The 22,722-nt window shown below is 42.2% G+C and overlaps 1 protein-coding gene across 3 annotated transcripts in view; it reads left to right on the plus strand.

Annotated features, from left to right (window-relative positions):
* Positions 1 to 22,722, plus strand: part of LOC308674064 (hexosaminidase D-like) — a 58,297-nt gene that overhangs the window by 7,355 nt on the left and 28,220 nt on the right. For 2 of the 3 annotated variants that reach the window (XR_014027791.1, XM_081338241.1), the window contains exons 2-3: positions 20,506 to 20,532; positions 22,287 to 22,382. Coding sequence is in view for 2 of the 3 variants with exons in the window: in XM_081338241.1 (XP_081194367.1) it covers positions 20,522 to 20,532; positions 22,287 to 22,382 (107 nt within the window). In the remaining variant the exon portion in view is untranslated. Of the gene's footprint in view, positions 1 to 20,254; positions 20,308 to 20,505; positions 20,533 to 22,286; positions 22,383 to 22,722 lie in introns of those variants that run through there. The other variant, XM_081338242.1, reaches the window with a different exon arrangement.

Raw genomic sequence — 22,722 nt, forward strand, 5'->3', positions numbered from 1 at the left:
ACTGCAATGCTGATGCGGCCCTCAATGAAATTGAGTTTGACACCCCTGGGCTAGACAATGTCGGCTGGCGACCCCCAGGGGGAGGGCCTTCTCTGTGGGAGCGCCAGCCCTATGGAACCAGCTCCCCCCTGAGCTTCGGATGGCCCCAGATCTCCAGTCCTTTCGCCGCGGCCTCAAAACATTCCTTTTCCACCAGGCTGACCTGGACTGACAGGGATTTTAGTTATGTTTTTAATTTTTAACTTTAATTTTTTTTATTGAAAAGTTTTTCAATACATTTTATCTTTAACAATCCCTCCCCCCTCCCCCCACCCAACCCTTCCTAACCCTCCCTAACCCTCCTCCCACCCCTTCCCCCCTCCCCCCTCCCCGACTTCCCAGAGCTAAATACAAGGTATAAAGGTAAAAACAATCATAAACAACCATATGTTAACAACAATAAACTATTAAGTCTATCGCACTCTAGCTCGTATAAAATGACTACAAGCAATACTAATATCACATCAAAACTTATACAAATGCTAAATGAAACTTTTTAGTCCCATATTTGTTCTGGATGTAATCAATCCACTTTTTCCACTCCATAATATAACGTTGCTTTAACTTTAATTTTTAACTTATTTTAATTTTAATTTATTCTACAGGGGCCATTAATTTAATTTTCTTTTAACTTCTGTATTATTGTATCTTATTGTTGTTAGCCGCCCTGAGTCCTTCGGCATATAAATCCCAATAATAAATAAGTAAATAAATATTAGGAACTGGGGTGACTTCCAGCCATTTTGAATGGCTGTCTACAACTATCAGGAAAAGTTGTCCCTGAAAAGGCCCAGCATAATCAATGTGAACCCTGGACCAGAGGGTATGTGTTTCTTCCCACCTGTGAACTGGGGCCTGAGGCATTTCAGGCCTAGATTGCTGACAAGTATAGCAACCATGAACTTGATCCTGTACAGCCTTATCCAGGCCAGGCCACCAACGGTAGCTTCTAGCTAAGGCATTCATCCTTACAATGCCAGGATGGCCTTCATGCAGAGAGTGTAAGACTCTATCCCTCAATGAGGTGGGAATTATGACCCTGTTGCCCCATAATATGCAGCCCTTGTGTGAAGACAACTCAGGTCTTCTGACAAAATAACTTTGGAATTCTGATCCTGGACTTTTGTCCAGCCAACCCATGACAAAACTCTGCTCAGAATTTTATCTGTGACAGTTTCAGCAGCAATGTCCCCAGTGTGGAGGGGAAATTCGGGTAAATCCTGAATGGACAATATTTTAGCAGCAGGTGCAGGGTCAGGCTCCATTAGTGGCAGTGGCAGTCTACTGAGGCCATCCGCATCCCCCTTGCAATGAAGCCAAAATATGGCCGACTACAGGAACTGGGTAAGCATATTGACTAAGGGCCTTATTCAATGTACATTTATAATCTGTGCAGATACGAACCTCCCCGTTAGACTTCAGTGGGGTGACGATAGGAGTTTCCCACTCCCCCCCCCCATCAACAGGCTCTAAAACGCCCTGTTCTACGAGCTTATCAATTTCTGAATCAATTTTGTGCTTCAGGGCAAAGGGAACCCTCCTAGGCTTAATTCTGATAGGTACAACGAGAGGATCTAATTTAAAAGAAATTGGCGGGCCCGTATAAGTCCCCAGATTTGACTCAAAAACATCCGTGTATTCCTTGCAAACAGTCATGAGGTCTGCTGTTTGAGTCCAGTTAATGCCTGTAATTTGAATGCCCAAAGCATCAAACCAATCAAGTCCAATAAGACTCATTCTTTGGCCCTCTACTACTATGACATCCAGGTGCCCCCAAAACCCTTTAAATTTTACCAGTACTGAGGCTTCTCCCTTAACCTTAATGTTAGTGTTCTGAAAATCAGTTAAAACAATATCAGAGGGCATTAGTTTAACCCACTTGTTGCTGCGCCTGCAAACACAGTTGAATGTGTCTTGCAAAATGATTGATACAGCCGAGCCGGAGTCCAACTCCATTTTACAAGGAACTCCTTGTAGCTCTACTGTGAGCTTGAGTTTGGGCTTGAGTGGGCAATGAGCCCCGGTGCGGCAAACGCTTCTCCGGCTTCTGAGGAATCCCACACTAAGTGGACCCTGGGCCCCAGTACCTCTCCTAGTCAGTTCCTCCAACTGGTGCTTGGGTGGCCTGTCTCTCTGGCAGGCTCTGCAGACCACGGCAATGTGGCCGGTCCTTCCGCAAGCTCTACATGTGGCCGAGTGGAATCTGCAACTGGCGCAAAGATGCTGCCTCCGCACCCCTTACATCTAGGTAAGAGAACTGTCTTGTAATCGTTCTCTCTTTGCTGGCTTCTACGGTTTTGCGTGCTCAGTTGTTTTTGGAGCTTGTTGACTTCGGGTTCTTCGTCTTCTGACGATTCTCCGGCGTGTTTGGCGACCTCGGAATGGACTGAATCTTCAACCCTCAGGGTTTTGGAGGGCTGTATGGTCTGCACAGCTCCTCCTGCGGTTTCGTTGGCCATGATCTCGTCCTGAGCTTCTGAGAAAGTGAGGTTGGGTCTCGAGAACAATCTTTGTTGTAATGTTCTATCTCTGAGGCCGCAGACAAGCCGGTCTCTCAGGTGTTCCTCTAAGTTCGAAAACTTGCAGAGGTTTGCGGCCTGCCTTAGGCCCGCAATAAACTCTGACGCTGTCTCTCCAGGTAGCTGCACTCTCTGGTCGAACTTAAAACGCCACGCCATCTCCAACATTTTCGGCTGAAAATGTCCGGTCAGCTTCCTTTTGAGATCTGCAAACGATACGGCTTCGATGGGCGTTGGCACAAAGAGATTTTCAGCTAGATCGAAAGTTGCTGGTCCACAAACGCACAGCAACGTGGCAGCTTTGAGGCCTTCCTCTGCAATCTGATTTGCGCGTAAATAGTTTTCCACCTGCGAGAGGTAAGACGGCCAGTCTTCTGATGTTTAATGTCGAACTCTCTGAGTTTGCCGACCTTCGGCATCTTTCTTAATTCCGGTGCTCAAGGATCCTGCTTTGAGAGGCTCAGGAATGCTTTCTAGCCGTTACTAGCTGACCTGGAGAAGGGGGGGGAAATGCCTCTTCCCACCAGCGCGTCTTGCTGACCCCTTGCTGACTTTAGCTCTTTTCAAACCGTGAAGCAGGATCCCACCTTCGTCACCACTGTTCTGTCATGGGCTCTGGTGAGCCGGAATGAAGACACACGGTTGTTCAGTGAGCAACTCATTCTTTATTAGTTATGACAGAGCTTAACCCGTGCCGTGCCCAGCCACTATATATATTTGTTGTTAGCTGCGAAGTCGTGTCCGACCCATCGCGACCCTATGGACAACATTCCTCCAGGCCTTCCTGTCTTCTACCATCTTCTGGAGTCCATTTAAGCTCACGCCTACTGCTTCAGTGACTCCATCCAGCCACCTCATTCTCTGTCGTCCCCTTCTTCTATTGCCCTCGATCTTTCCCAGCATTAGGCTCTTCTCCAGTGAGTCCTTCCTTCTCATTAGGTGGCCAAAGTATTTGAGTTTTAGCTTCAGGATCTGGCCTTCTAAAGAGCAGTCAGGATTGATCTCCTCTAGGACTGACCGGTTTGATCGCCTTGCAGTCCAAGGGACTCGCAGGAGTCTTCTCCAGCACCAGAGTTCAAAGGCCTCAATTCTTTGGCGCTCAGCCTTTCTTATGGTCCAACTTTCACTGCCATACATTGCAACTGGGAAGACCATAGCCTTGACTATACGCACTTTTGTTGACAGGGTGATGTCTCTGCTTTTTAGTGTGCTGTCTAGATTTGCCATGGCTTTCCTCCCCAGGAGCAAGCGTCTTTTAATTTCTTGGCTACAGTCCCCATCTGCAGTGATCTTGGAGCCCAGGAAAACAAAATCTGTCACTACCTCCATTTCTTCCCCATCTATTTGCCAGGAATTGAGAGGGCCAGTTGCCATGATCTTGGTTTTCTTAATGTTAAGTTTCAACCCAAGTTTTGCACTCTCCTTCACCCGCAACAAGAGGCTCTTTAGTTCTTCTTCACTTTCTGCCATTAGAGTGGTATCATCTGCGTATCTTAGGTTGTTGATATTTCTTCCAGCAATCTTAATTCCAAATTTTGATTCATCTAGCCCTGCCTTTCTCATGATGTGCTCTGCATATAAGTTAAATAGGCAGGGCGACAGTATACAGCCTTGCCGGACTCCTTTCCCAATTTTGAACCAATCAGTGGTTCCGTGTCCAGTTCTCACTGTTGCTTCTTGACCCGCATATAGGTTTCTCAAGAGACAAATAAGATGGTCTGGTACTCCCATCTCTTTAAGAACTTGCCACAGTTTGTTATGATCCACACAATCAAAGGCTTTAGCATAGTCAATGAAGCAGAAGTAGATGTTTTTCTGGAACTCTCTAGCTTTCTCCATGATCCAGCGTATGTTGGCAATTTGATCTCTAGTTCCTCTGCCTCTTCGAAATCCTGCCTGTACTTCTGGTAGTTCTCGATCCACATACTGCTGAAGTCTAGCTTGTAGGATTTTAAGCATGACTTTACTAGCATGAGAAATGAGTGCAATGGTGCGATAGTTTGAACATTCTTTGGCACTGCCTTTCTTTGGAATTGGAATGTAAACTGATCTTTTCCAATCCTGTGGCCACTGTTGAGTTTTCCAAATTTGCTGGCAAATTGAGTGTAGCACTTTTACTGCACTGTCTTTTAAGATTTTGAATAGCTCAGCTGGAATACTGTCACCTCCACTAGCTTTGTTGTTGCTCAGCTTTTCTAAGGCCCACTTCACCTCACATTCTAGGATGTCTGGCTCGAGGTCAGTGACCACATCATTGTGATTATCTGGGACGTTAAGCTCATTCTTGTATAGTTCTTCTGTGTAATTTTGCCACCTCTTCTTAATCTCTTCTGCCTCTGTTAGGTCCCTGCCATTTTGGTCCTTTATCATGCCCATTTTTGCATTAAACGTTCCCTTCATCTCTCCAATTTTCTTGAAAAGATCTCTGGTCCTCCCTATTCTATTGTTTTCTTCTATTTCTTTGCACTGTTCATTTAAGAAGGCATTCTTATCTCTTCTAGCTATTCTCTGGAATTCTGCATTCAATTGGGCATATCTATGTTTTTCTCCCTTGCCTTTCGCTTCCCTCCTTTCCTCAGCTATTTGCAAAGCTTCCTCAGACAGCCATTTTGCTTTCTTGCATTTCTTTTTCTTTGGGATAGTTTTGGTTGCTACCTGTTGTACAATGTCGCGAACCTCTGTCCATAGTTCTTCAGGCACTCTGTCTATCAGATCTAATTCCTTAAATCTATTTGTCACCTCTACTGTATATTCAACAGGGATATGATTTAATTCATACCTGACTGGCCTAGTGCTTTTCCCTACTTTCTTCAGTTTAAGCCTAAACTTTGCAAGGAGAAGCTCATGGTCTGAGCCACAGTCAGCTCCTGGTCTTGTTTTTACCGACTGTATAGAGCTTCTCCATCTTTGGCTGCAGAGCATATAGTCAATCTGATTTCTGTGTTGACCGTCTGGTGATGTCCATGTGTAGAGCCGTCTCTTGGGTTGTTGGAAAAGAGTGTTTGCTATGACCATCGTATTCTCTTGACAAAATTCTATCAGCCTGTGCCCTGCTTCATTTTGTACTCCAAGGCCAAACTTGCCTGTTATTCCAGTTATCTTTTGGCTTCCTACTTTAGCATTCCAATCCCCCATGATGATAAGGACATCATTTTTTGGTGTTACTTCTATAAGGTGCTGTAGGGCTTCATAGAACCGGTCAATTTCATCCTCTTCAGCACTGGTGGTTGGGGCATAGACTTGGACTACTGTGATATTGAATGGTTTGCCTTGGATTCGAACTGAGATCATTCTGTCATTTTGAGGATTGTATCCCAGTATTGATTTTCCTACTCTTTTATTGACTATGAAGGCTACTCCATTTCTTCTGAGGGATTCTTGCCCGCAGTAGTATACCTGATGGTCATCTGAATTAAATTCACCCATTCCTGTCCATTTTAGTTCGCTGATACCTAAGATGTCGATGTTCAGTCTTGTCATCTCTTGTTTGACCACGTCCAGCTTTCCTTGATTCATGGATCTTACATTCCAGGTTCCTATGGAGAAAAAATCTTTACAGCATCGGACTTTCCTTTCACCACCAGACATATCCACAGCTGAGCGTCCTTTCGGCTTTGGCCCAGTCGCTTCATTCTTTCTGGCGCTACTAGTACTAGCCCTCTGCTCTTCCCCAGTAGCATATTGGACGCCTTCCGACCTGAGGGGCTCATCTTCCAGCGTCATATCGTTTTGCCTTTTGGTACTGTCCATAGGGTTTTCATGGCAAAGATACTGGAGTGGGTTGCCATTTCCTTCTCCAGTGGATCACGTTTTGTCAGAACTCTCAGCTATGACCTGTCCGTCTTGGGTGGCCCTGCACGGCATAGCTCATAGCTTCATTGAATTACGCAAGCCCCTTCGCCACGACAAGGCAGTAATCCATGAAGGGGACTATATATATATATATAGCCAAACCCTATAGCAGCAGCCAATAGAATGGAACCCGTGCTTCCCACCAAGGTTGACCAATTGCAAGGCTGGAGACGGTCTGTCTAGGTTTCAAGGGAGCCGTTGGCTCACGTGGTGTGGTACCACAAGCTCAGTACATAACAGCCAGGATACACCCTTGCCTTATCCCTTTATTTGTGTGAATCCTGTTAGTCAGGGCCCCATTAACCCCATACCGCACCCACGTGACTGGTTGGTACTGCTCTGTTCCCGTATCACTGAGACAACCTGAACCTGGCACTTCTGGGTGTTTGGAGTGTTAACTGGGTTTAAATTTGATTTAGCCTCACTTTGCACAGAGGAGGTTCTTGCTCACATGGGGTCATTTCAGTTTCAGGACTGGAGGAAAAGGATTTTTATGCTGCGTTCTCCTCCAGAAGAATGGCTAAGCTCATGTTTTTCTAACAGTTTCCTCCTTTATTCTTTTTTCCCCAAATGGACAAATGCAATGGGATTATGTGATTATAGAAATATTACTGCTATTTTCCATTATAGCATCATATGTCTATAATATAATCCCATTCCATTTGTCCATTTGGGAAAATAAGTTTTTATAATCTGAAAGAATTTAATGTCTTGGAGAATGTAGTAGATAATGGAGATCAACTGAGTATTGATCCACTGGTTGGAATAGAAATTGACTGACTGGCAGGTCACCCAAGCCTGACAGTGGACTATAAACAACGGAGAGAATGTAACTAATCCTAAAAATAAAGGCGACCTCTGTTTTGCTTAACTAGATATGTTCATAAATCCAGCAAACAGAGAGAAACTTCTGGCACGTCCTGGATTCAGAGGCAACGAAGTCTCTGCTGCTGGTAATGTTCACAAGACAAAGCAGGGAGAGTTGCCCAGGTCAGGAAATCGTCAGAGAAGGAGGGCACGGGCTGCAACTGGCAGCTGTTTCAACACCAGGTGTCACTCAGGCGCAACTGGCTAGGAAGAACATGGTGGGCACGGATCAATCGGAGCCCCTCTTGCCCTCTGCAAGGTGCATCTGGGAGTTTCAACCCCCCCCTCAGGGTCTCTCCAGGGCCCAAAGTCCGAATCTCAAGAGGCAGCGAGCTCTGATTTTCCACCACGGTTCTTGTTGCAGTTCCAGATATTATGGATTTGGTGGCTGGGTTTGCTTTGTTGATTTGTGTTCTGTTGTGTGGTTTGACTGCTAAGCTGTGTTGACCTAGGATGGGGTTGAAATGCACTCAGAAGGGGAAAATGGAGGCTGAAACTGCTCTGTGCTTGTAAAGCAGGAAAAAGCAAACTCCGATTCCTTCTTAGCAATCTAAATTGTGTTTTGTAGAGTGTGGCTCTAGGTTGTGTCTTGAGTTTAAGAATCCTTTTCTTGCGGATTAAGTTAGTTTGTGCTCTGAAGTCAGAATGACAGACTTAAGCCACCTCTGTGAGGGGCAAGGATTGGGCCAGAAGATATAATTCTAAGCAGCACTTCATGAAAAATAGTTTAATTACTGCCTACCTGTTTAAAGTAGCAGCAGTGACTTAAATACCTCAGGGAAATGCCCTTATTATTTATATTGCCATAAAAATGGCAGCGTATAATATTTTGCAGCATCTTTTCTGCCAAAGCTTATGCAATACTAAATGAGATGTTTGGTGTCTCAAACCAGGAGACTTCCTGCTTTAGGCATGAAGACCGGCTTGGGTGAATTTGGGCCCAACCTACCTCACAGGGTTGTTGTGGTGGGGAAAGTAGCAGGAGGAAAGGGTGTTGGTTATGTTTGCCTCCTTGAGTTGTATATAAAAATAATAAAGACAGGATATTAAATGCATGTGCAGGTACGTAGGTGCCTGCTGGTCTTTTAGGTGCCCCCAACAAAAATCACAACCGAATACACATTTCAGATCCCAGGAATGGCAGCATTTCTATAGTTATGAGAACCGGTTTGGTTTAGCGGTTAAGGCAGCAGGCTAGAAACAGGGAGACTGGGAGTTCTAGTCCCATCTAAACTATGAAAGCTGGCTGGATGACCTTGGGTGAGTCACACTCTCAACCCAACTCCCAGGATTATTGTTGGGGGGGGGGAAAGGAGGAAGGTGTATTGGATATGTTTGCTGCCTTGATTTATTTGTAAAAATAATGAAGACAGAAAATGAGAGAGAGAGAAAGAGAGAGAGAGAGGGAGAGAGAGGGAGACGGAGAGAAGTGCTGGGGCAGCTCCCCCACGATCCTCAGGTCTCCAATAGGGATCAGATCCAGTAGGTCACTCTTCGAGATGGTGCCTTTTCTTTTCTTTTCTTTTCTTTTTAATAGATTTTATTAGTTTTTATGGGGTTGGGGTAAGGTAGAGTCGGGCTTAGGGTTGGGATTAGGGTTGGGGTTTTTCCAAATAACATTTTCAATATTTAGCAAGCAGCATAATGTCTGGGTTGTTGTTGTTGTTGTTAGCTGCGAAGTCGTGTCCGACCCATCGCGACCCTATGGACAACGTTCCTCCAGGCCTTCCTGTCCTCTACCATCTTCTGGAGTCCATTTAAGCTCACGCCTACTGCTTCAGTGACTCCATCTAGCCACCTTATTCTCTGTCGTCCCCTTCTTCTCTTGCCCTCAACCTTTCCCAGCATTAGGCTTTTCTCCAGTGAGTCCTTCCTTCTCATTAGCTGGCCAAAGTATTTGAGTTTCAACTTCAGGATCTGGCCTTCTAAAGAGCAGTCAGGGTTGATCTCCTCTAGGACTGACCGGTTTGATTGTCTTGCAGTCCAAGGGACTTGCAGGAGTCTTCTCCAGCACCATAGCTCAAAGGCCTCAATTCTTTGGCGTTCGGCCTTTCTTATGGTCCAACTTTCACTGCCATACATTGCCACTGGGAAGACCATAGCCTTGACTATACACACTTTTGTTGACAGGGTGATGTCTCTGCTTTTTAGTGTGCTGTCTAGATTTGTCATGGCTTTCCTCCCGAGGAGCAAGAGTCTTTTAATTTCTTGGCTACAGTCTCCATCTGCAGTGATCTTGGAGCTCAGGAAAATAAAATCTGTCACTACCTCCATTTCTTCCCCATCTATTTGCCAGGAATTGAGAGGGCCGGATGCCATGATCTTAGTTTTCTTAATGTTTAGTTTCAACCCAACTTTTGCACTCTCCTTCTTCACTCGCAACAAGAGGCTCTTTAGTTCTTCTTCACTTTCTGACATTAGAGTGGTATCATCTGCATATCTTAGGTTGTTGATATTTCTTCCCGCAATCTTAATTCCAACTTTTGATTCATCTAACCCTGCCTTTCTCATGATGTGCTCTGCATAGGCAGGGCGACAGTATACAGCCTTGCCGGACTCCTTTCCCAATTTTGAACCAATCAGTGGTTCCGTGTCCAGTTCTCACTGTTGCTTCTTGACCCACCTATAGGTTTCTCAAGAGACAAATAAGATGGTCTGGTACGCCCATCTCTTTAAGAACTTGCCACAGTTTGTTATGATCCACACAATCAAAGGCTTTAGCATAGTCAATGAAGCAGAAGTAGATGTTTTTCTGGAACTCTAGCTTTCTCCATGATCCAGCGTATGTTGGCAATTTGATCTCTAGTTCCTCTGCCTCTTCGAAATCCTGCCTGTACTTCTGGTAGTTCTCGATCCACATACTGCTGGAGTCTAGCTTATAGGATTTTAAGCATAACTTTACTAGCATGAGAAATGAGTGCAATGGTGCGATAGTTTGAACATTCTTTGGCACTGCCTTTCTTTGGAATTGGAATGTAAACTGATCTTTTCCAGTCCTGTGGCCACTGTTGAGTTTTCCAAATTTGCTGGCAAATTGAGTGTAGCACTTTTACTGCATCGTCTTTTAAGATTTTGAATAGCTCAGCTGGAATACTGTCACCTCCACTAGCTTTGTTGTTGCTCAGCTTTTCTAAGGCCCACTTCACTTCACATTGTAGGATGTCTGGCTCAAGGTCAGTGACCACCTCATTGTGATTATCAGGGACGTTAAGCTCATTCTTGTATAGTTCTCTGTGTAATTTTGCCACCTCTTCTTAATCTCTTCTGCCTCTGTTAGGTCCCTGCTGTTTTGGTCCTTTATCATGCCCATTTCGGCATTAAACGTTCCCTTCATCTCTCCAATTTTCTTTTTTTTTTTTATTGAAAAGTTTTAAAATACAGTTTTCCCTTAAGAAACCCCCCTTCCCCTCCCTGCTCCCCCCTACCTCCCCCCAACCTCCCTCCCTCCCCCCCTCCCTCCACCCCCCCCCCTCCCCCCCCCCCGACTTCCCAGAGCTAAATACAAGGTATATATATATAAAAAGGCAACCATAAACAACCATATACTAACAACTATAAATTCTAAAATCCATCACTCTCTAGCTTATATAGGATAAGACACACCTTAACAATATTAAATATATATAAAAAACTAGAATAAAAAAAAAGAAAAAAAACGAAAGAAGACTTATTCGAATGCTACATAAAACTTCTTAACCCTATACTTGTTCTGGATAAACTCAATCCATTTTCTCCATTCCATAATATAGCGTTCTTGCGAATGATCTTTCAAATAAGCCGAAATCTTCGCCATCTCTGCCAGGTCGGAAACCTTTAAAGTCCACTCTTCTATGGTCGGCAGTTCCTCTTTCTTCCAATATTGGCCTATCAAAAGTCTTGCCGCCGTAATTAAGTTCAACATCAGCTTGGTGTCCACAACTGTAGCGTCTGCAATTATTCCCAACAAAAAAAGTTGCGGACAAAACTTTATCCTCTGTTTAAAAATCTTCTGCATATTCCACCAGACTTTTATCCAAAAAGCCTTAACCTTCTTACATGTCCACCATATGTGAAAATACGTTGCATCTTCATCACCACACCTCCAACACTTAGGCTGATAATTCGGATACATACTTGCAAGCTTTTTAGGATCTAGATGCCATCTATAAAACATTTTGTAAAAGTTCTCTCTTAAATTTTGAGCTTGAGTAAATTTTACGTTCCTCACCCAAATCTTTTCCCACATGTCCATTGTAATAACTTCCTGGATATTTTGGGCCCATTTTATCATACAATCCTTAACAAGCTCTGTTTCCGAGTCAATCTCTATCAATGCAAGATATATCCGTTTAATATGTGCTAACCCCTGATTTCTAATCTGCTTTATCAAATTTCCATCAGTCATTGTAAATCCATTTTTCTGGTCTTCTTTCCACCTGGCCTGTAATTGGATATATTGAAACCAAGATTGAACAACCTTCTCTTCTCGCAAGAGGCTATATGATTTCAAACACCAAACATTCCTTTCCAGGCTTAAAATTTCCTTGTACGTAGTCACATCATGTTTGAAACCAGCATGTATATTTTCTATTGCGTGTTTTGGAATTGCCCACAATGGTATCTTGCTGCTTAGCTTATGTCTATACTTCTTCCAAACTCTCAGCAATGCCTGTCTTAAAATATGCATCCTAAACACAGTATCTACCTTCTTATCATACAACAAATATGCATGCCAGCCAAACAACAAATCATGGCCCTCAAGATTTAATAACCTCAATTGCGTCAAATTAATCCAATCACTTATTCCTACTAATGCAGCAGCTTCATAATATAATTTAAGATTAGGCAATTTAAGGCCACCTCTCTCACGAGTATCCTGCATAATCTTAAGTTTAACTCGTGGCTTTTTCCCTGCCCACACAAATTTATTGATACCTCGCTGCCATTCCTCCAGATTAGAATCTTTCTTAAGAATCGGTATCATTTGAAACAAAAATAAAAATTTGGGCAGGACATTCATTTTCACTGCTGCAATCCGTCCCAGCAAAGACAATTGCAATTTTTGCCAACTCTCCAATTCCTTTTGAATTTTCCCCCATAGTTTTTCATAATTATTTTTATATAGCTTTGTATTAGAGGGCGACAAAATCACCCCCAGATATTTAACCCTTTTAACAATCTCAAATCCAGTTAATCCTTCTAAGAGAGCCTTCTGTGAAACTGTCATATTTCTAGCCAAAATTTTAGTTTTCTGTGTATTTACTTTAAATCCAGAAACCTTCCCATATTGTGTTATTATCTCCATCAGGTCCACAACAGAGTTCTCTGGCTGGGTCACTGTAACAACCAGATCATCTGCAAATGCTCTCAATCTATAGTCCTGATCTCCAACTTGTATCCCTTTAATTTTTTCCGAGTTCCGAATCTTAACCAATAGTATCTCTAATGTTAACACAAATAACAAGGGCGATAACGGACACCCTTGCCTTGTGCCCTTCTCAATATTACATGCTACTGTCAGGCTATTGTTAACTATGATTCGGGCAGTTTGTTTTTGATATAATGCCCTAATCGGCTGTAAAAAATTTTCCCCAAAATCCATTTTATCTAAAACTTTCAACAAAAATTGCCAATTCAATTGATCAAAGGCCTTTTCAGCATCTAAAATTAGCGCTGCAGAGATCTGGTTGTGCCTTTCCAAAAACTCTAACACATCAACTATATGTCTCACATTATTTTTCATTTGCCTGCCACTAATAAACCCCATTTGATCCCCATGAATCACCTGTTGCAGAACCCTCATCAGTCTATTAGCCAAAACCTTAGCAAATATCTTATAATCTGTATTTAAAAGCGATATCGGTCTGTAGTTTTTAACTTGAGTAGCATCCTGGTCTTCCTTCGGAATCAAAGAGATAAAAGCTGTTCTCCAAGACGGGGGCACCTTTCCCCCCCTCTGAATTGTCTGAAACAGTTCCTTTAACGGCTTTATCATCTCAAATTGTAAATTTTTATAATAGGCCGCAGTCAAGCCATCCGTGCCTGGCGCTTTATCCACCTTCAACTCCTTAATTGCTGTAAGAATTTCTTCTTCTGTAATCAGTTGATTAATCCCCTCTTTTTGTACTTGCGTAAGAACCGGGATGCTAGCATTCTCCAAGTATATATCAATATCTTTTACATTAATTTCCTCTTTAGTATATAATTTCGAATAAAAATCCACAAAAGCAGCCTTAATAAGATTCTGTTGAAACACAACCCTTCCTTTATACTCAATCTTATCTATATTAGAGGCCCTTTGTTTTTTCCTCAGTCTATAAGCTAACCATCTGCCTGGTTTATTAGCGTTGCAAAAAGTATTGTGCCTAGCAAACCGCAGATTGGTTGCCACTTGATCTGCCATTAATTTATCAAATTGTCCTCTTAGCAGTCTAATAGCCTCCTTGATCTTCACATCCTCTGGGTTCAAAATCAAAGCCTTTTCTTTTTCCTTTATTTCATTCTCCAGTTCTTTCCTTCTAGTTTCCACTGCACGTCTATATCTATTATTCATATATATCAACACCCCTCTCATATAGGCCTTGCTAGCATCCCAAACCATGTCCATAGAGGTACCCTTATTCATATTAATCTCAAAAAAATCCTTCATCCGCTGTTTGCATTCTTCCACATTTCTCTGATTTCTAAACAAATTCTCATTTACGTGCCACGAGCGCCTGTCTCTTTTCTCCTTATCAATCTCCAACCAAACTGGACTGTGGTCAGAAATAGCTCTTGCACAAATCTTCACCTTTTTAGTTCTCAAAAAAAAATCATTAGTCAACAAAATAAAATCAATCCTCGAAAAAGATTGGTGTCTGTCAGAATAAAAAGTATAATCCTTCTCCTGCAAGTGTCTCTCACGCCAAATATCTCGCAATTCCAGGTCATCCTTCATTTCAAAAAAAGATTTAGGCAGTCTAGCATGACTTGGAATGCGCTTAAAAGCTCCAGCCTTGTCCAACTGTACATCCAAAACACCATTCCAATCTCCCATAAAAATAAAAGATTTATAATCCAACTGGGTAAGCTTTGTGTGGAGTAAGCTAAAAAAATCAGCTTGTTGTTGGTTAGGTGCATATAATCCGACTAGAAGCGTCTTTTTACCTTCTAACAACAGCTCAATCATAACATATCTTCCATGCTTATCTGCTTCAATTAAGTCTGCTGTTAAGGCACTTTTAACATAAACAACCACTCCATTTTTCTTATTCTCTGCAGAGGCAACAAATTGCGTACCCAGTCTCGAGTTCAATAAATGCTTTTGATCCAAAACTCTAATATGCGTTTCTTGCAAACATATAACATCTATCTTAAATTGTTTTAAATATTGAAAAACTTTCTTCCTCTTCTGCGGTGAATTTAGTCCATTAACATTCCAGGTTAGAAATTTAGTTGCCATGCATATCCTCCAAAAGCTCTTGGACCACAGCTTTGATAGGACTAACTTCTTTAGGCCGTGCTCCTCCCACAGCTTGACTATATGTACGTTGTGAAGAATCTGAAGACTTTTGCTGATCTTGTTCTTTTATTTTCTTTGCTCGTTTTAAAGCAGCACGCGTTACTCTTTGCTCTCTAGGATCATCCAAAGAAGTTGTAGCTTGATCTCCTCCAGCACCACTTTCCTCTGTTTCATCCTCTTGATGTTCTCCTTCTCCAGATCCCTTTCCAGCTTCCAGAAGTGTTAATGGGGTTGCTTTTAAGACATTATTGTAGAAATCACGCGCTTGCTTTACAGTAATCAGCCGATACCTTTTACCTTCATGCATCACCATCAGCCCATCTGGAATCTCCCATCTGAACCTTATATCTCTTTGCTTAAGCTCATGCACGAGAAATGTATAGTCCTTCCTTCCCCTTAAAATCCTTGGAGGAATTTCTTTTAAAACCAAGACTTCTTGTTCAGCAATCACCACTTTAGCATCATAGGCAGCTTGTATAACTTGATCTCTAATCTCTCTTTTTGCAAAATAAACCACCACATCTCTAGGCAACTTTCTCTGTCTGGCAATCCATGAATTCACCCGAAACACTTTATCCATAGCTGCTCTTATTTCAGATGCTGGCTGATTTAATACCACTTCAAGAGCCTCAGAAATCAGCTGCTTTAAATCTTCTTTGTTGTTGTTGTTAGTTGCGAAGTCGTGTCCGACCCATCGCGACCCTATGGACAATGTTCCTCCAGGCCTTCCTGTCCTCTGCCATCCTCTGGAGTCCATCTAGGCTCACGCCTACTGCTTCAGTGACTCCATCCACCCACCTCATCCTCTGTCGTCCCCTTCTTCTATTGCCCTCAATCTTTCCCAGCATTAGGCTCTTCTCCAGTGAGTCCTTCCTTCTCATTAGGTGGCCAAAGTATTTGAGTTTTAGCTTAAGGATCTGGCCTTCTAAAGAGCAGTCAGGGTTGATCTCCTCTAGGACTGACCGGTTTGATCGCCTTGCAGTCCAAGGGACTCGCAGGAGTCTTCTCCAGCACCATAGTTCAAAGGCTTCAATTCTTTGGCGCTCAGCCTTTCTTATGGTCCAGCTTTCACTGCCATACATTGCAACTGGGAAGACCATAGCCTTGACTATACGCACTTTTGTTGACAGGGTGATGTCTCTGCTTTTTAGTGTGCTGTCTAGATTTGCCATGGCTCTCCTCCCAAGGAGCAAGCGTCTTTTAATTTCTTGGCTACAGTCCCCATCTGCGGTGATCTTGGAGCCCAGGAAAATAAAATCTGTCACTACCTCCATTTCTTCCCCATCTATTTGCCAGGAATTGAGAGGGCCAGATGCCATGATCTTGGTTTTCTTAATGTTTAGTTTCAACCCAAGTTTTGCACTCTCCTTCTTCACCCGCAACAAGAGGCTCTTTAGTTCTTCTTCACTTTCTGCCATTAGAGTGGTATCATCTGCATATCTTAGGTTGTTGATGTTTCTTCCGGCAATCTTAATTCCAACTTTTGATTCATCTAGCCCTGCCTTTCTCATGATGTGCTCTGCATATAAGTTAAATAGGCAAGGCGACAGTATACAGCCTTGCCGGACTCCTTTCCCAATTTTGAACCAATCAGTGGTTCCGTGTCCAGTTCTCACTGTTGCTTCTTGGCCCGCATATAGATTTCTCAAGAGACAAATAAGATGGTCTGGTATGCCCATCTCTTTAAGGACTTGCCAGAGTTTGTTATGATCCACACAATCAAAGGCTTTAGCATAGTCAATGAAGCAGAAGTAGATGTTTTTCTGGAACTCTCTAGCTTTCTCCATGATCCAGCGTATGTTAGCAATTTGATCTCTAGTTCCTCTGCCTCTTCGAAATCCTGCCTGTACTTCTGGTAGTTCTCGATCCACATACTGCTGGAGTCTAGCTTGTAGAATTTTAAGCATTACTTTACTAGCATGAGAAATGAGTGCAATGGTGCGATAGTTTGAACATTCTTTGGCACTGCCTTTCTTTGGAATTGGAATGTAAACTGATCTTTTCCAATCCTGTGGCCACTGTTGAGTTTTCCAAATTTGCTGGCAAATTGAGTGTAGCACTTTTACTGCATCGTCTTTTAAGATTTTGAATAGCTCAGCTGGAATACTGTCACCTCCACTAGCTTTGTTGTTGCTCAGCTTTTCTAAGGCCCACTTTACTTCACATTCTAGGATGTCTGGCTCGAGGTCAGTGACCACCTCATTGTGATTATCAGGGACGTTAAGCTCATTCTTGTATAGTTCTTCTGTGTAATTTTGCCACCTCTTCTTAATCTCTTCTGCCTCTGTTAGGTCCCTGCCATTTTGGTCCTTTATCATGCCCATTTTTGCATGAAACGTTCCTTTCATCTCTCCAATTTTCTTGAAAAGATCTCTGGTCCTCCCTATTCTATTGTTTTCTTCTATTTCTTTGCATTGTTCATTTAAGAAGGCATTCTTATCTCTTCTAGCTATTCTTTGGAATTCTGCATTTAATTGGGCATATCTTTCTTTTTCTCCCTTGCCTTTCGCTTCCCTCCTTTCCTCAGCTATTTGCAAAGCTTCCTCAGACAGCCATTTTGCTTTCTTGCATTTCTTTTTCTTTGGGATGGTTTTGGTTGCTACCCGTTGTACAATGTTGCGAACCTCTGTCCATAGTTCTTCAGGCACTCTGTCTATCAGATCTAATTCCTTAAATCTATTTGTCACCTCTACTGTATATTCAACAGGGATATGATTTAATTCATACCTGACTGGCCTAGCGCTTTTCCCTACTTTCTTTAATTTAAGCCTAAACTTTGCAACAAGAAGCTCATGGTCCGAGCCACAGTCAGCTCCTGGTCTTGTTTTTACTGACTGTATAGAGCTTCTCCATCTTTGGCTGCAGAGCATATAGTCAATCTGATTTCTGTGTTGACCGTCTGGTGATGTCCATGTGTAGAGCCGTCTCTTGGGTTGTTGGAAAAGAGTGTTTGCTATGACCATCGTATTCTCTTGACAAAATTCTATCAGCCTGTGCCCTGCTTCATTTTGTACTCCAAGGCCAAACTTGCCTGTTATTCCAGTTATCTTTTGGCTTCCTACTTTAGCATTCCAATCCCCCATGATGATAAGGACATCATTTTTGGGTGTTAGTTCTATAAGGTGCTGTAGGGCTTCATAGAACCGGTCAATTTCATCCTCTTCAGCACCGGTGGTTGGGGCATAGACTTGGACTACTGTGATATTGAATGGTTTGCCTTGGATTCGAACTGAGATCATTCTGTCATTTTGAGGATTGTATCCCAGTATTGCTTTTCCTATTTTTTTATTGACTATGAAGGCTACTCCATTTCTTCTGAGGGATTCTTGCCCGCAGTAGTATACCTGATGGTCATCTGAATTAAATTCACCCATTCCTGTCCATTTTAGTTCGCTAATACCTAAGATGTCAATGTTTAGTCTTGTCATCTCTTGTTTGACCACGTCCAGCTTTCCTTGATTCATGGATCTTACATTCCAGGTTCCTATGGAGAAAAAATCTTTACAGCATCGGACTTTCCTTTCACCACCAGACATATCCACAGCTGAGCGTCCTTTCGGCTTTGGCCCAGTCGCTTCATTCTTTCTGGCGCTACTAGTACTAGCCCTCTGCTCTTCCCCAGTAGCATATTGGACGCCTTCCAACCTGAGGGGCTCATCTTCCAGCGTCATATCGTTTTGCCTTTTGGTACTGTCCATAGGGTTTTCATGGCAAAGATACTGGAGTGGTTTGCCATTTCCTTCTCCAGTGGATCACGTTTTGTCAGAACTCTCTGCTATGACCTTTCCGTCTTGGGTGGCCCTGCACGGCATAGCTCATAGCTTCATTGAATTACGCAAGCCCCTTCGCCACGACAAGGCAGTAATCCATGAAGGGGAAATCTTCTTTAATGTTCTCTTTTAAACCTCTGATTCTGACAGCAAACTGCATCTGGTAATATTGGGCTAGGCTTACCTCCCTTTCCACTTTGTCTCTTGCAATTTCATTCTCCCGTGCTTTTACTTCTAATATAGCATTCCTTTGAGCCAAATCATCCATTTTTTCATCTAATTCTTCCACACATTCCGCCACTTTATGCACTGAAGACAAAATGTCTACCTTCATCACGCTGAGCTTCTGTTCCATCCTCTCCTCCATTCTCTCCTCCAATTTCTCCAATTTCTCCTCCATCTGTGCAAATTTATCACTCATTGATTGATTGATTGATTCCAAAAGTTTATCCAGAGCATCTCGTAAGTCCTTCGATGTCAGCGCTTCAGAAGGGTGCAACGCCTGTAGTGATGACTGTTGCACCGGCGAGGATCCACCGCTCCGAAGAGTTTTAGGGGGAGGTTTCGCCGCCATCTTTTAGTCCTCAATTATGACGCACTTTCACTTAAAGTTTAAAAAGTCCAACAAGCTAGAGAGTATAGTAAAATAATCCTCTTCACCTTTGCCACTTGTACCGCTCTGCCTGCTCCTTTAAATCATAGTCCTTTCTTCAGGCAGGGATGGTTCGCAGACGCCTGGCTCTGCTCCAAGAAGTTCAGAGCAGAGACGCCGGCCAGCTGGGAGCAACCCAGGCTTCGGGGGAGTTCAATCCTTCAGCCGCCCAAGCTCCAAGCTCAGGCGGCCCCGGAGAACTCTACCCCTACCAGGGGCCTCACCCCCTCCTCTTCTCCCGAGGAGGGGGCTTCAATTTCGCCCGAACAGCTGATCGGCGCTGTTTCGGGCGAAAAAACAAACAGCTGAGCCGCGGGCAGCCGGGGGAGGCTGTCTTCGGCGCCGCGCCACCACCGGAAGTCTCTCCAATTTTCTTGAAAAGATCTCTGGTCCTCCCTATTCTATTGTTTTCTTCTATTTCTTTGCACTGTTCATTTAAGAAGGCATTCTTATCTCTTCTAGCTATTCTCTGGAATTCTGCATTCAATTGGGCGTATCTTTCTTTTTCTCCCTTGCCTTTCGCTTTCCTCCTTTCTTCAGCTATTTGTAAAGCTTCCTCAGGCAGCCATTTTGCTTTCTTGCATTTCTTTTTCTTTGGGATGGTTTTGGATGCTACCTGTTGTACAATGTTGCGAACCTCTGTCCATAGTTCTTCAGGCACTCTGTCTATCAGATCTAATTCCTTAAATCTATTTGTCACCTCTACTGTATATTCGTCAGGGATATGATTTAGTTTATACCTGAGTGGCCTAGTGCTTTTCCCTACTTTCTTCAGTTTAAGCCTAAACTTTGCAATGAGAAGCTCATGGTCTGAGGCACAGTCAGCTCCTGGTCTTGTTTTTACTGACTGTATAGAGCTTCTCCATCTGTCTGGGTACATGTATTTGACTAACAATAATATATATAGTTTATTATCATAAACAATATGTTAATTTATCACTCAATAGCCTTACTAATATAAATTCAAAATTACATATCACACTCCTTTCTGTCTGACTCGTTTTTCTAGCCGATAAAAATTTCCCCACGTTCTCAAGTACACTGAGTCTTCTTTCTCCTTTATCTTTAGAGTCAATCTATCCATTTCTGCACACTCTAGAATATTCTTAATTAGTACTTCTTCAGTTGGTAAGTTTTCATTTTTCTAATGTTGGGCAAATACCATTCTTGCTGCCGTTAATATATGTAGTATTAGATATCTAGAATCTTTCTCATAATGAGCTCCTATTATTCCTAACAAAAATAATTCTGGCTTAAAGTCTATTTGTTTTTTAGTCATTTTCTCCAACCATAAATGTATTTTAACCCAAAATCTTTTTGCTTTAGGGCATGTCCACCGGATATGATAATACAGTAAGTACCTGGTCTCTGTTTACATTTCCAAAAATTCTGTAGTTTTAAACATTTTTGCTAATCTCACTGGTGTCATATGCCATCTGTAAAACATTTTATATAGGTTTTCCTTATACGGCACTGCTTTAGTTAATTTAACATTTATTTCCCATAACTTTTGCCAATCTTCTAATTCTATATTATATCCAAAATTCTTTGCCTATTTTATCATTGTTTCTTTTACCTGTTCTTCCTCCATCTTTAAATTTAACAGAAATCTGTAGAGTTTCTTAATCAACTTTTTATCTGTTTTTAACAGTATCTGATCAAAGTCTGTCTGTTCTTTATAAAATCCCGTTGTTTTAACATCTTTTTCATATCTCGTTTGAATTTGCAGATATGGCCACCATGCTAAATCAGTACCATGTTCTTGTAATTCTTGTCGGTCTTTCCATTTTCCTTCATTGTCCAAAATATCTTTATAAGTCACAACTTTATCGTAGTTAATTAAATTTGGGTAGCAAAAGCTTTCATTGTTGAAAGCCATTCGGGTATCTTCAATTTTTTCTTTTATTCTTTCCCATTCTGAAAGAAGTGCATTCCTTATGAAATGGTTTTCAAGGTATCTATGTATTTTATTCTTTCCATACCAGAGAAAGTCATGCCAACTGTTTGCAGCTCATGCCCCTCTAGGTACAGTAGTCTTTTATCTCTAGGCACTATCCATTCTTTAAGCCATGTTAGAATGGTTGCTTGGTAATATAACCTCCAGTCCAGCAGTCCAAATCCTCACTGTCTTTTGCTTCTTGTAGCATTTTCACTTTGATTCTAGCTTTTTTTCCTTGCCAGATAAATTTCAATATTATTGTATTCAGTTCATCAAAAAAGGCTTTTCCCAGCCTTACAAGGATCGTTTGAAATAAAAAGAGTATTTTGGGTAAGATATTCATTTTCACTGTTGCTATTCTCCCCAACCTTGAAAATTGGAGGTTCTTCCACTTTTCCAAATCAAATTTTATTTGTTTTAGCAGTCTTACATAATTATCTTCTTTTACTGTTACACATCTTGCTGTTAAATAAATACCCAAGTACTTGACTTTTTTTAACTATTTGAAGATTTGGGTTTTTTTGTTGATTTTTTTTTTGTTTTTCTGTTAAATTCTTTGTTAGCACTTTGGTCTTTTCTCTGTTTACTGTCAACCCTGCCACTTCTCCAATTTTTTCTATTTTCTCCAAAAGCTTAGTGCTCGTTTCCAGTGGATCTGGAAACGAGCACTAAGCTTTTGGAGAAAATAGAAAACTAGGTCATCTGCAAATGCTTGTAATTTATATTTTTCATCTTTTATCTCCAGTCCTTTAATTTCTATATCTTGTTTAATGTTTCTATTCAGTACTTCCAATGTTAATATGAATAGTAATCGAGATAGTGGACATCCCTTTCTTGTGCCCTTTTTAATATTGAAGTTTTCTGTAAGATCTCCATTTACAATTATTTTGGCAGTTTGTTTACAATAAATTGTTTTGATTACATTTATAAAGTTTTTTCCAAAGTCCATTTCTGCAAGTCGCCAGTTTACGTTATCAAAAGCTTGAGATGGTGCCCTTTCTTGATTTTGCCAGCCAGATCCACTTCCAGCCCCATGGTTGTGACCCACCCAGCCATATGGGAGTTGTAGTTCAAGACATCTGTAAAGAGTACCTGGTGGGGAAGGTTGGCTTCTGTGCCAGGATCCTTGGCTGACCTTGAGTGGGCCTCCCCTTTGCTCTCTTTGCAGGATGGCGCTTCACCGCAGCCAGAAGCTTAACCTGCTGCGTCTGGCGGTCCTCTTGACGGTGGCACTGGCCGGCATCAAGTTCTTCTTCCGAGACAGGTTGGTGCCTAGACGCTGCCTGAGACCTCTCCGGAGATGGTCTCTCTGTTGAATACTCTGCTGGTTTCCTGGTTGTGAAAAATGAAGCAAAGATTTTATATGTTATCTAGACATACGTTTATAATATTTTAGATTTTAGATTTCATAATTTACATTTTTATCTCTTGAGGTTGTTTTAATCAAAATCTGATGGGAATGTGCCATCTGATTAAAAAAAAAATCTCTTTTGGGTCTGGGTCTGCATAATGTTGGGGAGGTCCTAAGGGAGAATCCTTCCAACCTAGAACTAAGGGGAAACCTCCTAACAGTGAGAGCAATTAGCCAGTGGAATGCCTTGCTT

This window comes from Vipera berus, assembly GCF_964194415.1.
Source record: "Vipera berus genome assembly, chromosome: 13".
In the NCBI taxonomy this organism is placed as follows: domain Eukaryota; kingdom Metazoa; phylum Chordata; class Lepidosauria; order Squamata; family Viperidae; genus Vipera; species Vipera berus.